The following is a 13,861-nucleotide window of genomic DNA, read 5'->3' as shown; positions in this document are numbered from 1 at the left end:
TCCTTAGGCCAACAGCCCCCACTCAGAGCATGCCTGAAGCCTTCTCTTCTTATTATAAAGCTTTCCTACTCCTCTGCCTGCCTTTAGAGTGTCTGCCAAAACACAAGTGACAGTGGCTGACTCCCTTGCTGTAGCAAGCTTAGAATAAATAGCCTTTGCGTTTCACACTTCATTGGCTTTTATTTCCACAATAAGAAATGTCACCTGTTGTCTGGGCATGGTGGCTCATGCCTGTAATCACAGCACTTTGGGAGGCCGAGGCAGGCAGATCATGAGGTCAGGTGATCGAGACCATCCTGTCTAACATGGTGAAACCCCGTCTCTACTAAAAATACAAAAAATTAGCCAGGCATGGTGGCACGCACCTGTAATCCCAGCTCCTTGGGAGGCTGAGGCAGGAGAATCGCTTGAATCTGGGAGGCAGAGGTTGCAGCGAGCCAAGATCATGCCACTACACTCCAGCCTGGGCGACAGAGTGAGATTCTGTCTCAAAAAGAAAAAAAAAAAAAAAGTCACCTGTTTTCTTTTATCTGTATATTCAAACTTGAAAAACAAGGAGATCTAATCAAAATGCATTAGGACCAGTGAGAGATTACACTTTAATGCTACTAATTTCCTTAGCGGTGTTGTTAGAAGTATTGCAAAGAGAATTTGCTGCAATAGCATTACAGTCCCATGGTGTTTGATGTAATAACCTCATCTCAGCACCCAAGGGCATCCCCACCATCCTGGGATATTGTTTCTAAGGCAGATTACACTGCTACTCGTCTTATCATGTTTAGAGTATAGGCATGTTTTGGCTAAAATTTAAGCAAGCTGATTTTATCTCTTAAAACTAAGATACATAATTCGTCAAATAATAACTAATGACAAGCATATTCTTAACCAATTAGATAAAATTTAGTACACAGTATACTAATGCACCATTGTTATCAATTCATTCTAACTCCAATTTAATACACAGACTTTGCCAAGAATAGCCTTTCACAGCATCCCTTTTCTCAATTTAGAGTCAGAAACTTTCAAGGAATGTATAAAACTCTGGGACTTTTCTCAATTTCCAATATCTGTTTTCTCGATGCCTCTTTTTCTTAACAGCTAGTCACAGACAGTTACTTACCTAATCTTGCTTATGTTACACTGAACCCTAAGAGTTGTTGTTTTGTTCACATGTTAAAAACAGCTCTTCCTGTGTTTCCTCAAAAGTGTGTTTTATTTTGCTCATGTGAATTTATCTTTTCCTATATTGATGTGAATATATTCTTGATCCCCTTTCATCTGCTGTTTGCTTTTGTAGCTAGAGTGTTTTCAAACTTGAATCTACATAAGTGCTATGGGCTGAATGAACTGTTGCTGCCCACAATTCCTACTCTGAAATTCTACTCCCCATGACCTCAGAATGTGACTGTATTAAGAGACTGTGTTTGGGCCTTTAAAGAGATAGTGAAGTTAAAAAGAGGCCATTAGAGTGGACCCTAGTCCAATTTGATTGGTGTCCTTATAAGAAGAGGAACTTTGGAAACAGAGACACCCAGGATGCATGCCCACCAAGAAAATGCCACATGTGGACAGTGAGAAGTTGGCCCTCTGTAAGCCCAGGAGAGAGGCCTTGAAAGAAACCAAACTTGCTGACCTTGATCTTGAACTTCTAGCCTCCAGAACTGTGAGAACAGAAATTTCTGTTGTTTAAACCACCCAGTGGTACTTTGTTATGGCTGCCCTTGCAAATTACCATTAGTGACTTTCCTTTGTAAATCCCTTTACTGAAACGTGTACTAACTGCATCAGCAAAAACATTTCTCCAAATGGTCCTATTTTCCCACATAGAAGAAAATATTTAAAGCTCAAACCAATTATGATTGATTAGAACAAAATTAAAATGGTTTAGGTCAAGCTTCAAGTATCACTTGTATCATCATCTGAGCATGTCATGGGATTGAGGATATACTAACCAAGTGATGCAAGGAAAGTGTATAGGCCAAGAGGCAAAAAGAAATTAGGTCAACAAGAAATCAATATACGGATTAGCAGAGTTTGATTCAAAATGTAAAATATGCTGATAATTTTTTTTTACTTTCTACTGCATATCTCTAGCATGTGGAATATCATTACTTTGAGTTTGATGATCTCTTAAAAATGAATTTGAAAGACTAGTAAAGGGTTTTGCTGGCTAACAGGATTTTCTTTCTAAGCATCACTAGATGATTGGATTACATATTACAAGATTTGACTAGTCCAGGAGAAAAGGAGGTAAAAGTAAAAAAAAATTCAATTATTAGAGATATATAGAAAATATGAGTGGGCTGGGCATGGTGGCTCATGCCTGTAATCCCAGCACTTTGGGAGGCCAAGGTGGGCTGATCACCTGAGGTTGGGAGTTCAAGACCAGCCTGACCAATATGGAGAAACCCCATCTCTATTAAAAATACAAAATTAGCTGGACGTGGTGGCGCATGCCTGTAATCCCAGCTACTCGGGAGGCTGAGGCAGGAGAATTGCTTGAACCTGGGAGGCAGAGGTTGTGGTGAGCCGAGATCACACCATTGCACTCTAGCCTGGGCAACAAGAGCAAAACTCTGTCTCAAAAAAATAAAATAAAAGAGTCAAGAAGGATTGAACAAACTGAGCACATGCATTTAATAGCACCCCCCACCTGAAACCTCACTTAAATGACAATACAAGAATAAAATGGCACAAATGGTATTTTTTAAAGGAAGACAATAGCAGATGAACAGTGTCAGCATGTAATTTTGAAAGTGGAAAACAAAAGTAGATGATTTGGCGGATCTAAGACAGCAGAAACTGTAGTAATTACAGAGAAGCTTCCAAAGAAGAAATTCAAGGCACCTGGTACTACAGCAACTCAAGAAACGGCATGGCCTCAAAGAATAGACTTATCTATGCTGACATTTTAGGGTCCCCAATTAAGCAAACAAACTGGCTTGACAATGCACCCAACATGGAGGCCTGTCAGACATAGGCCCTGCCCTTTCACAAGATGTCCAATTGTTCTCTCAATTTTATAGGACTTACAACCAAGGATCACCAAACATTAAGGAGATTTTTAACATGAAAGATAAACAAAACAAAAAGAATGATGTAGCTTGGGGGAAATCGAGAAAATGTAGGGAACAAAATAAAAACAAAATAATATCTCTAATATACTCAGAGCAATAAGAGAAGATGTGTGTCTGTAAAATAAGTATGGGATACTATAAAAAGGAACAATTGAAGACCCAGAAAGGGCTCTCAGAAATTAAAAAGTGTGATTTGCAGAAATAAGAATTTAAAGCAGTATTAGAAGCTAAGTTAAGGAAATCTCCCAGAAGGAAAAACAAAAAGGCAAAGATGGAAGATAGAAAACATAGGATGATTAGAGGCTCAATTTAACATAGTTGACATTCAGCTAAAAAGAGTTCCAGGGAGAATAGGCAAAAAAAAAAAAAAAAAAAAAAAAAAAAGAGAAGAAATGAATAATATTAGAAGATAGTTCACAATAGAAAAAATGTGAGTTTTCAGGTTGAAGGGTGCCACTGAGTACCCTGACTTTACATTAAGGCATATTGCCATGAAATTTCAAGAAACAGGAAAGAAAGAGAAGGTCTTAAAATCCTCCTCATCATCATAGCTATACTTGCATATAGTGCAAGCACTTTTCACACATTTAATTCTCAAAGGGACTCTTGAGAAAAGCTTTATAAACTAAGGCACAGAGATAAGTAATTTGCCCCAAATCACACAGCAAATAAGTGGCAGAGTCAGATCTCCAAACATGCAGTCCAGCTCCAAATTTTATACCCCTAAACACTATACTATCCTGACTCTTATAAAGCTTCTAGAGAAGGAAGGATAGGAAGAGGGAGAATCTAAAAGTCATCAGGTTTCCAACAGCAACACTAAAAGTTATAATGTAATGGACTAATCCTTTCAAAATTATGAAAAGACATTCCTCTTGGCAATAATTTTGTGGATATGACATGAAAAGCACAGACAACAAAAGCAAAAATAAACAAGTGGGACTACAGCAAACTAAAAAGTTTCTGCACAGCAAAAGAAACAACAAAATGAAAAGCAATCTATGGAACAGGAGAAAGTATTTGCAAACCATATATCTGATAAGGGGTTAATAACCAAAATATGTAAGGAACTAATGCAACTCAATAGCAAAATAACTGAATAACCCAATTTAAAAATTGGCAAAGGACCTAAGTAGACATTTTTTCAAAGACCTACAAATGGCCAACAGGTATATGAAAATGTGCTCAACATCACTATTCATCAGAGAAATGCGAATCAAAAGGACAATGAGATATCACCTGTTAGGATGGCTATTATGAAAAAAATGAGGTAACAAATGTTGATGAGGATGCAAAGAAAAGGGAGCACATGTACACTGTTGGTGGAAATGTAAATTGGTGCCATAATGGAAAACCATGTGGAGGTTCCTCAAAAAATTAAAAATAGAATTATTATACAATTCAGCAGTCCTACTCTAATTATATATCTAATGGAAATGAAATCAGTAATTCAAAGAGGTATCTGCACCCCCGTGTTTATTACAGCATTATTTACTATAGCTAAGATATGGAAACAACCTAAATGTCTATCAACAGGCAAATGAAGAAAAACTGTAGTATATAAACACAGTGGGATATTATTCAGCCTTTAAAAAGAAGGATATCCTGCCACATGCAACAACATGAATGAATCTGGAGGACATTATGCAAGTGAAGTAAGCCACATATAGAAAGACAAACACTGTGTGATATCACTTATATGTGGCATCTAAAAAAGTCAAACTCATAGAAGCAGAGAATAGAGCAGTGGTTGCCTGGGGGTGGGGAGTGGGAGAAATGGGGACATGCTGGTCAAAGAGTACAAACTTTCAGTTATAAGATGTACATCAATTCATTGATATACATTGCCCTTTGCCTTGTTCGCTTTGAATATATTCAATCTCTGTCTACTATATATTTTTAAAATAAAAATAGTATCACACTAGATAACAAGCAAAAATTTATAAAACAAAATTATTTACTAACTAAATAAATTTACAACCTAAATACCTAACTATACATACTCAAACCTTCAATCAGGTATAAGAGCTTGAGACACTTTCAGAATTCAATTTTACCTGTGGTGTGTCCTTCCTCAGGAACAACTAGAATCAGTAATTAAGGAGCCCAGTACCAGGCAGAGGCCAAGGGGAGTTCCATGGCCATCATTGTCTAGCAAATTCAGACAGTAACTGATCCAGATCAGAGCAAGGCAAATGGCTGTGGGAGGGTTATCTTCAGAAAAACAGAAAAAGCAAGAAAGTAATCAATTTATAATGTTTTTGGCAAAAGGTAGAATAAAAGCATCAAGGGATTTAATAGCACTCTTTCAGAGTTAGTGAAGAAATAGTATGAAGTGCATTACAAAATAAAGCCAATGAAAAGGGGACAGAAAAAAAATGCTGCATGTGACATGAAGTGTAATCATTACAACTCAAGTCAAGTATGAATGATACCTGATTGTCATAATATTATAAAACCTGAATGTGAATTTGCACTGATATGAAAAATTCGTGAAATTAACTGTATTTCAAGGATGGAGAAGGAAGACATTAAATTGTTTAATTGTTAACCTTCTATAATAGATGAGTGATAATGCCTCAAATTAATAAATCAAGAATAGCAATATAACATGCTATTTAGATATAAGCAGGTTAACAACAGAAGAAATATTTTAAATAATTAGCCAGGAGTTAGACTGAGGATTGGGGAAGAGTTGGAGAAGAGACTGCAATTCTCATTATAAGACCTGTAATAATATTTGACTTTAAAAAATGTGTATTTTTTAATTGAACAAAAACATTAGTAAGAAAAATAGTTAAATAAAAATGAGTTAGGCTTTAGTTTGCTTCTCAAGAGAAAGGCTTTCTGCAGGAAGTCAATTTTAAGAGAAGATTTTACAAATAGGACTTAATTTGATGTTACAGAGAAAAGTACAGCATCCAGGTGGCATGAGCAGGCTGTCTGGAGAGATGAGGAAACTGCTCCTAACTGGATGCAGGTCTGGGATTCAGGAAAGCTGGGGCGTGATGTGGGATTCATGAGGTCAGAACTGGGAAGTCCATTTATAGATGCCTAGAGTGAAAAATATAGCTAAGGTGTAACTCATGAGGCACATGCTGAGATGGCTTTATGAAGCCATGTGCCACTGTAGAAAGAATCAAACCTGTGCTTTCTAAAGTCTCTTTTGCCACAAGAAGAAATAGGAATTAGAAACAGGTGTCTTTCAGGCAACCAACTGAAATACCAATGCGATTAGTTTCTCTTTCAGTTTTATGAAACAGATGAGTTTAGAGTCCAGGGAGTAATATTTCAGAAGAGGCTTTTAAAAATGTAGGCATTGCCTGCTGTTTGTGAGCCTTCAAGTTTTCTGTTGGAATTTCCTAAAAACTGAATTATTTGCCATTGAAGACAAGTGGGTGGTATTAGTGTAGAGAAAATTCATATTCTCTCTCCCTCTCCCTCTCTCCTGCACACTCGTACACTGATATGATCTGAATGTTTGTGTCTCCCCCAAATTCATCTATTGAAATTTAACTCCCAAGGTGATAGTATTAAGAGGTAGGGCTTTGGGTGATGATTACGCCTTAAGGGTAAAGCCTTCATGAATGAGATTAGTGCCCTTATAAAAGAGTCCCCAGAGAGTTTGTTTGTCCCATCCACCATTTGTTGAGGCAGCTAGAAGGTACCATCTATGAACCAGAAAGCGGCCCTCACCAGAATTGAATCTGCCAACATCTTGAGTTTGGACTTCTCATACTCCAGAACTGTGGGAAATAAATTTCTGTTATTTATAATCTACCCAGTTTATGGTATTTTTTTTGTCCTGAACAGACACACACACATGCCAAGTGTAATTAGGTTTGATCTTTAATTTCCTCTAACCATGTGAATATTATATTATGTGATTCCTTGGTTTGTGCTTAAAAACAGCATTCTTAGGTCCCATCCCAGATTTCCCCCCAGTGCCCCTAAAAGACCCTGGTTTTTCTTTCCAAAGTTGGAAAACACCTTCAAGCACATGTCATCAGGTTTAACTGGTGGAATCTTTTGGTTCCCTCGGTTTTCCCTACTTGTCAAAGATGTTGAACTGTCTTGGAGGCATGCCCTTTGCAGGGCACTCACCGGGGAGCATATTGCTCTCTAAGCACCTTGCAAGTGCTCCTGACCAGCACCCACAGTCACAGGTACCCAGTAAATCTCTGAGACTGGGAGGCTGAGGCACCTCACAACTGCTCTTTTGCTCGAGGGGAGCAGGGCCTCTTGAGTCCACTGCAGCCTGAAATCGCTGTGCCTAAATGTGACCTTCTCTAATAATTGAGGAGGAGATAGTACAGAGGGGTTTTGGCACCACCTGTGCTGACCACCAGACTGTGGGATTTAGGCTCATTAACCACACAAGGAGTCATTTCATCATCCCTAAACTGAAGAAATTTCAGCTAGATTAACAGTATGGTTCCTTCCCAATGTAAAATTCTGTAAGAAAGTATTGAACTCAAAAGAGAAAATAAGTGACTGTTTTATAATCAAAATAGACTAGATAGTACTGGGTTAGTAGTACTAGTTAGGACTGAGCATGTCTGGTGGCATATTAGGGCATGTGTTCAGAGAGACCCTTCTGCAACCATTTTGCCCCTTTTGAGCACGAGTCTGTCATCCAGCACATGTATGCCACATATAACAAGGAAAAGCCAAAACATTTTTAAAAAAATTATTACTATTCACAAAAAGTACCTTGGCAACACTTCCCAGGGGAGGCTGTGGGTGAAGGGGCAGGAAGGGCAACGTTTCATATATAAAAGATAGTCTATTCTTAAGTAAAAAATGTTAAATTATATTGAGTGATGCAATCACTTTAACATTTTTCCCTAGGGCTTTGTGCCCTATTTTAGTAACAAAAGATCAGCTGTTTCCAACCAAGCCCCTAAATCAGCTTTAAAGAAATAAAAGAATCTTTTAAAATACCAGGAGAGAATAAAGGAATAGGTTGTCCTTATAAGGCACCAATAACCTCATTTGAAAAGTAATTTTATATGTTAGAGGAGCAATTCTCCCCTTGTCTGTGTGACAATTTAACAAGAATCTAACAGATTTATCTAGCAACTTGAACAAGTGACAATATCCAGAGTGAGTGTTGGCAATTGAGGTGCATTTGGGAAGATATGAACATACAGCGAAATCCTAGGGTGCATTTTTTTCTTTTCCATGGTCTTGGGGTTTTTTACAAAATGATTGTATGCTCTCGATCTGTGGATCTGATGAAGTAAGGGCTTTTGAATGTCTCTTTATTGAAATGCGATCTTTGCCCTGTTCTTCATGAACTGCCCACTTGGGATGAAGTAATATGGAACCTAGTTGGTGGACAGAGCCCCAAACATGGATAAATGACCAGGACCACACCAAGCTGGGCAGTGGCAGTAGCAGGTGTAGATGTGGTCAAACTATGCCCCCAGTTGGCAAACAAGATGAACTCCCTTTGGCTCAAAAGTTAAAAGCAGAACCAAGAGGCCATGCCAAGGTGAGGAGGCAGTCACGCTCACTGTGTCCTTGGAAAGTGTTTCAGAATCTGTTTTTCGGCAACCAAGTCAAATAACAGTTTTTGAAAACAACTACAACTGGAAATTCCTCCATCTGACCACCAGCAAGACCACCTAGCACCAACCAGCCAACCAACCACCTGGAATCAGCCAATTAACCACCAGAGGCTGGTGATCTGGGGCTTAAAGGCCAGCCAGCCAACATTCTTCCTTGCTCCCAACACTCCTCACCTGCCCTGCCCTGCAGTTTTGGCCTTTGTCATCTCCTTCTCCCCCACCCTTCCTGGGAGTGCACTTTCCAAAGTGGCATCTCCCCAGTCCGCAGATTGCTTTTGAAAAATAAAGTTCTCCTTTGGCTTCCACACATCTCATTGGTCTTCCATTAACAATATTAACACAAATTAATGCATACACGTCATAAAATTATAAAATCAACCAAAATCTCTTTCTTGCCCTAGAATATTTTAATAACTAGTGTTTTCACATGATATAAAACGTATTCCCTTGTTTGGCTGGGACTGGCACCATGTTTCCACACAAATCTCTGTCTATATCACAGCCCTCTGGCTCTGCACCATCCTGATTCTACATCGCCTTCTTATGTGGAATCATGAGTTTATAAAGCAGGACTTGGTAAAAAGACACTCTACACATTATCTCCTGCTTTGCTCTAACAAATAGTTAATCATTTTGCTTGACCAATTCAAAAGAGAGAACGATGATTTACAAAGAAACTCAATCCATCTTCAGAATATGCTACTGGTTTTCCATTTTTCTATCAAAATCTGTTTTTTGGTTTGTAACTTATTAGTTCTAGTCCCATGCTCTTGAGTCACTGAAAATAGATCTGCCCCTGATTCTTGTTGGAATCAGCTAACATGTTCCTCCCTGTCCAAGAATCCTTATACTCAACTATTTCATCCATTTCTCATAGAACATAGAAATGATTGAAATTATTAACATTTCAAAATTCTGATGTATCTGTACAGCTTTGTCTCTGTCCTGAAGTAGGAAAGCTGCTTTTATGCTTGTCTCCTGATGGAAATCCATCTTTGTTTGCTGCTCAGATCCTCACCTTTGCCTTCTCCCCTACCCACCCTACCGTCCCCCACCTCCACTCCTAATCAACACCCAGTGTGATGGTGCAGACTGCCCAGAGGATCTTCCACAGGCTCTACCGTCACCTGCCCCGCCACTCCTCGTCTCTACTGGTCATAAGCTCCCTTTCTGGCAGGGGCTAAGGCTCCCCCATAAATGAGAAGTCAAGGAAATATTTTTGTTTGGCTGAATTCTAAACACTAGTGCATTTATTTGTTTTAGTTTGCTGTTAATTTTATATATCAAATCCTCCAATGGATACTTTTCTGGTACTGTTGAATGTTTAACTAATATTGACCATCTTTAATGGCATCTTTGTAAGGAACTCTGTTGAAAGGTGAAATTAAGTCTGTGATTTCTGTTCCAGTTTAGAGGCTGGAGTGTCACATGGAACTTACTACAGTGTACTGATGTAATCTGATCAACAAGATCAGCACTCTTCTTAGGTTGTGGTTTCAAAAAAAAGTCTTTAGACTTTTTTTGTGGAGAGGGTTATTCTCTGAAGTTTCTAGGAATTATTGAAATTGTTATGTTGCAAAACATAATCATGAGATTTGGGGGTTTTATACCTGTGACAAGAAGTACCAGAGGAAATTGAAATATAAGCAGTCTAGATAAGGCAAAAAATTAGTTCCTTTCTGAAACAAACCTCAAAAAAACAAGAGTCATTTTGAGGTGCTCCACCAAGCCCGTTTTCAGTCCAGTAAAGCCAGAATCTTCTCTCTAGTCTTTAGAAAGAAACTGGAAGTTAATCCGAGATGAAGGCCTTGCAGTGATGGATAAAGCCAAAGGTCTCTTCCTGCCTGAGGATGAAAACCTGAGGGAAAAAGGGGACTGGAGCCAGTTCACGCTGTGGCAGCAAGGTGAGTTTCTGACTTCTAGATGGTTCTCTGAAGCCCAAACCTGATGGGAAGTGGGTACTGACAAGAGTCTTCTGGTGATACTTCCCAGAGCTGGGATTTCCAGGCTTAAGTGAGGGGCCCCAAAAAACCTAGATTTTTGAAATCCATTCATTGTTTTTGAAAACTGCATCTGAGCCCTTATTTGTATGTGTCCAGGTATATTGCTGTGTGTATATATCCACGTGTGTATTTGGATAAATATTTATGAATAGTGTTCTGATTTTTCCAGTCTTTCCTGTTGAATGATGTGTTACTGACAATAACCCTACTGTGTAGGCATAACTGAAAAGTCTAGCAGGTGTTATCAGTGTGTCAGAAAGTTATGTCCCTGAGCATCATTTGCTCCTATAAAATGGAGGTGACGTTGCATGGCAGAATGATATCAACACGGATGATGGTAAAAATGGTAACACACCAACTGGTAAAAATGGTAACACACCAGAGTGACAAGACAATAATAACTGCTGTCTCAGCTCTTCAGGAATAGGAAGTGGTTCATATTGAACTTCATATTTTTTTAGCTTAACCCAGGTACAGACACACATGTGGAGCTCCAGCGTGTGTGTGTGTGTGTGTGTGTGTGTGTGTGTGTGTTTTCAGTGGATTGATATATTCATCTATCTTTAAAATGAGGAGCATTTAAGACCAATTTTCTCCTTGAGAAATGGAGTTAGCCTGGGTTAACAATAACTGTACAAAAGTAAATTTATTTTGAAGACTAAACAGCACGTGCTGCATATCTTCAGCTACAGAAAACAAATTCAGATTGTAATATGCATCTAATTTACACTACAGCACAAATAAGGACAGTGGAGTGGTTTATCTCAATTATGCTTTCAGAATGGTTTCTGTGTAAGAATAAGAGGAACTACTTTAGTAATGTTTTCAGGGATACTTCCATCAAAAGAGAGAGAACCATGAAAAATAGTGACTATCCACTTTTTGCCAAGAAGATTTTTTTAAATGGAGCTATACAATCCATATGTGGGCAATATGCTAATTTACCTCTGACATGTCACTAAGATGAGTCCGTTCTATTGGCACTTATGTGTTCACCTCGTACTTTGATTCCATTAACATCCTTATGCATCATAGAACCTACTGGGCCTCCTAGAGCAATGCTTCAGAATAGCAGGCATCCTAGCACTAATTTCTAGAAACTGTAGTTTCTGCCAAAAAAAAAAAAAGGATTTGATAAAATTAATATTCAAAGTATTATAAGACATAAAAAGCATTAAGCAAGAAAGAAAATAAATTATGGAGTCAATAATTTTGTTGGAGGTAACATTTTGTCTTCTACATTTTCACATAGGTGGAATATACCTGATTTTCCATGAACTACTCAACTTCTTAGAATGTATTTTACTTTCTTAGTATCTTTGTTAAATTCTTATTCCCATTGAATGGAATTTACATGTTCTTTCTTTCTCTTTCTTACATGTGATAGAATTGTATCTACCCTGTTGTTTAAAAAGCTCATAAAATTATTTCTCACTTACATGATTATGATCATATTTTCTAATTCCTGAATTTATATTTTCTCTTCCTTCTCCTGTTTTTTTTGTTTTGCTTTATTTTTCTTTTAAATATTTTGATTGGAATTCCTTAGTAAATTTATTTTCGTTCTTTTTTATTAATAATAGCATTTAAAGCTATGCACTGACCTACAGTTACAGGTTTGGATGTATTCCCTACACTGTAATATATGGTATTTTTACCTGAGTTATTTTCAAAAAAAGACTGCATTTCTGCCCTGTTTTCCACATTGACTTAAAATGATCTATATGTATATATGTCTGTGTGTGATTGAGCATGTGTTTTCCAATCTGTTGTAGTTGCTTCAACATTGATTGATTGATTGACAGGATCTTGTCTTCTTGCCCAGGTTGGCATGCAATGGTGCAATCTTAGCTCACTACAGCTCCAACTCCTGGGCTGAAGCAATTCTCCTCCCAAGTAACTAGGACTACATGTGTGCATCTACATACTCGGCTAATTTTTAAATGTTTTTATAGAGATAGGGTCTCACTATATTGCCCAGGCTGGTCTTGAACTCCTTGGCTTCAAGTGACCCTCTTACCTTGGCCTCCCAAAATGCTGAGATTACAAGTGTAAGCCACTGCACTCAGCCTGCTTCAAATTTTAAAACTGAATTTCTAGTTTTATTTTATTGTCATAAAGGGATAAAATTCACGTAGTTTCCCTTTTAGGAAGATTTTTTAAAGTTCTTTATGGTCTGTGGTTTGTGATTCCATGCTTCTAGTGGGGGAATCCAGTAACTATTTTCTGGAAACAAATTCATAGTACAAAGTATAAGTTTGGGGCTCAGTGTGGTGGCTCATGCCTGTAATCCCAGCACTTTGGGAGGCCAAGGCAGGCAGATCATTTGAGGTCAGGAGTTCAAGACCAGCTTGACCAACACGGTGAAACCCCGTCTCTACCAAAAAGACAAAAAATTAGCTGGGCATGGTGGCACGTGCCTGTAATTCCAGCTACTTGGGAGGCTGAGGTAGGAGAATCACTTGAACCCAGGAGGCAGAGATTACAGTGAACCGAGATCATGCCACTGCACTCCAGCCTAGGCAACAGAGCAAGACTGTCAAAAAAAAAAAAAAAAAAAGAAAGAAAAAGAAAATAATAAGTTTGATGGCAAGTACTATCATAGCTTATGCAGAAGCAGGATGGCATCCATCTCAGGTGCTGTGGTTCAGAAATAGAAGAGAGGAATTCTGGAGTGGAAGGGACAGGGGTGGACATGGTAGAGAAGGAGGTGAGAGACCAGTTTGCTTAGTGATACTGAGAGCTCAGATTCAGAAAAAGGTGGTGAATATCTGGCTCAGTAAAGACTTAGCTGTTTTCTAGTTAGCAAATCATGCTGCTGGGTAGTGGAATGCCTAAGGCTGAGGCTGGAAGTTTTTGTGAAGTAAAATTATGGTAGGTCTCTACTATGGACTGAACTGTGACCCCCGCAAAATTCATATGTTGAAGCCCTAACCCCTAGTGTGACTGTATTTGGTGATAGTGCCTTTAAGGAGATAGTTAAGATTAAATGAGGTCATAAGGATGAGGTCCTGACTCAATATAACTGATGCCCTGATAAGAAGCGGAAGAGACACTACATGTGTTAGTCTGTTCTCACACTACTATGAAGAAACACTAGGTAATTTATATCAAAAAGAGGTTTAATTGACACGCAGTTCCACATGACTGGGGAGGCCTCAGGAAACTTACACTCATGGTGGAAGGCACCTCTTCACAGGACAGCAGG

At 38.4% G+C, this 13,861-nt stretch overlaps 1 protein-coding gene across 1 annotated transcript in view; it reads left to right on the top strand.

Annotated features, from left to right (window-relative positions):
• The window catches only part of ASPH (aspartate beta-hydroxylase), a 218,742-nt gene that overhangs the window by 183,146 nt on the left and 21,735 nt on the right, over window positions 1-13,861 (top strand). The window contains exon 22 of the mRNA XM_030795402.1: window positions 10,419-10,554. Coding sequence (XP_030651262.1) covers window positions 10,419-10,554 — 136 coding nt within the window. The remainder of the gene's footprint in view (window positions 1-10,418; window positions 10,555-13,861) is intronic.

This window comes from Nomascus leucogenys, chromosome 16, assembly GCF_006542625.1.
Source record: "Nomascus leucogenys isolate Asia chromosome 16, Asia_NLE_v1, whole genome shotgun sequence".
In the NCBI taxonomy this organism is placed as follows: Eukaryota; Metazoa; Chordata; class Mammalia; order Primates; family Hylobatidae; genus Nomascus; species Nomascus leucogenys.
Note: the sequence above shows the minus strand (reverse complement) of the source record. Positions and strands in the feature narration are given on the sequence as shown.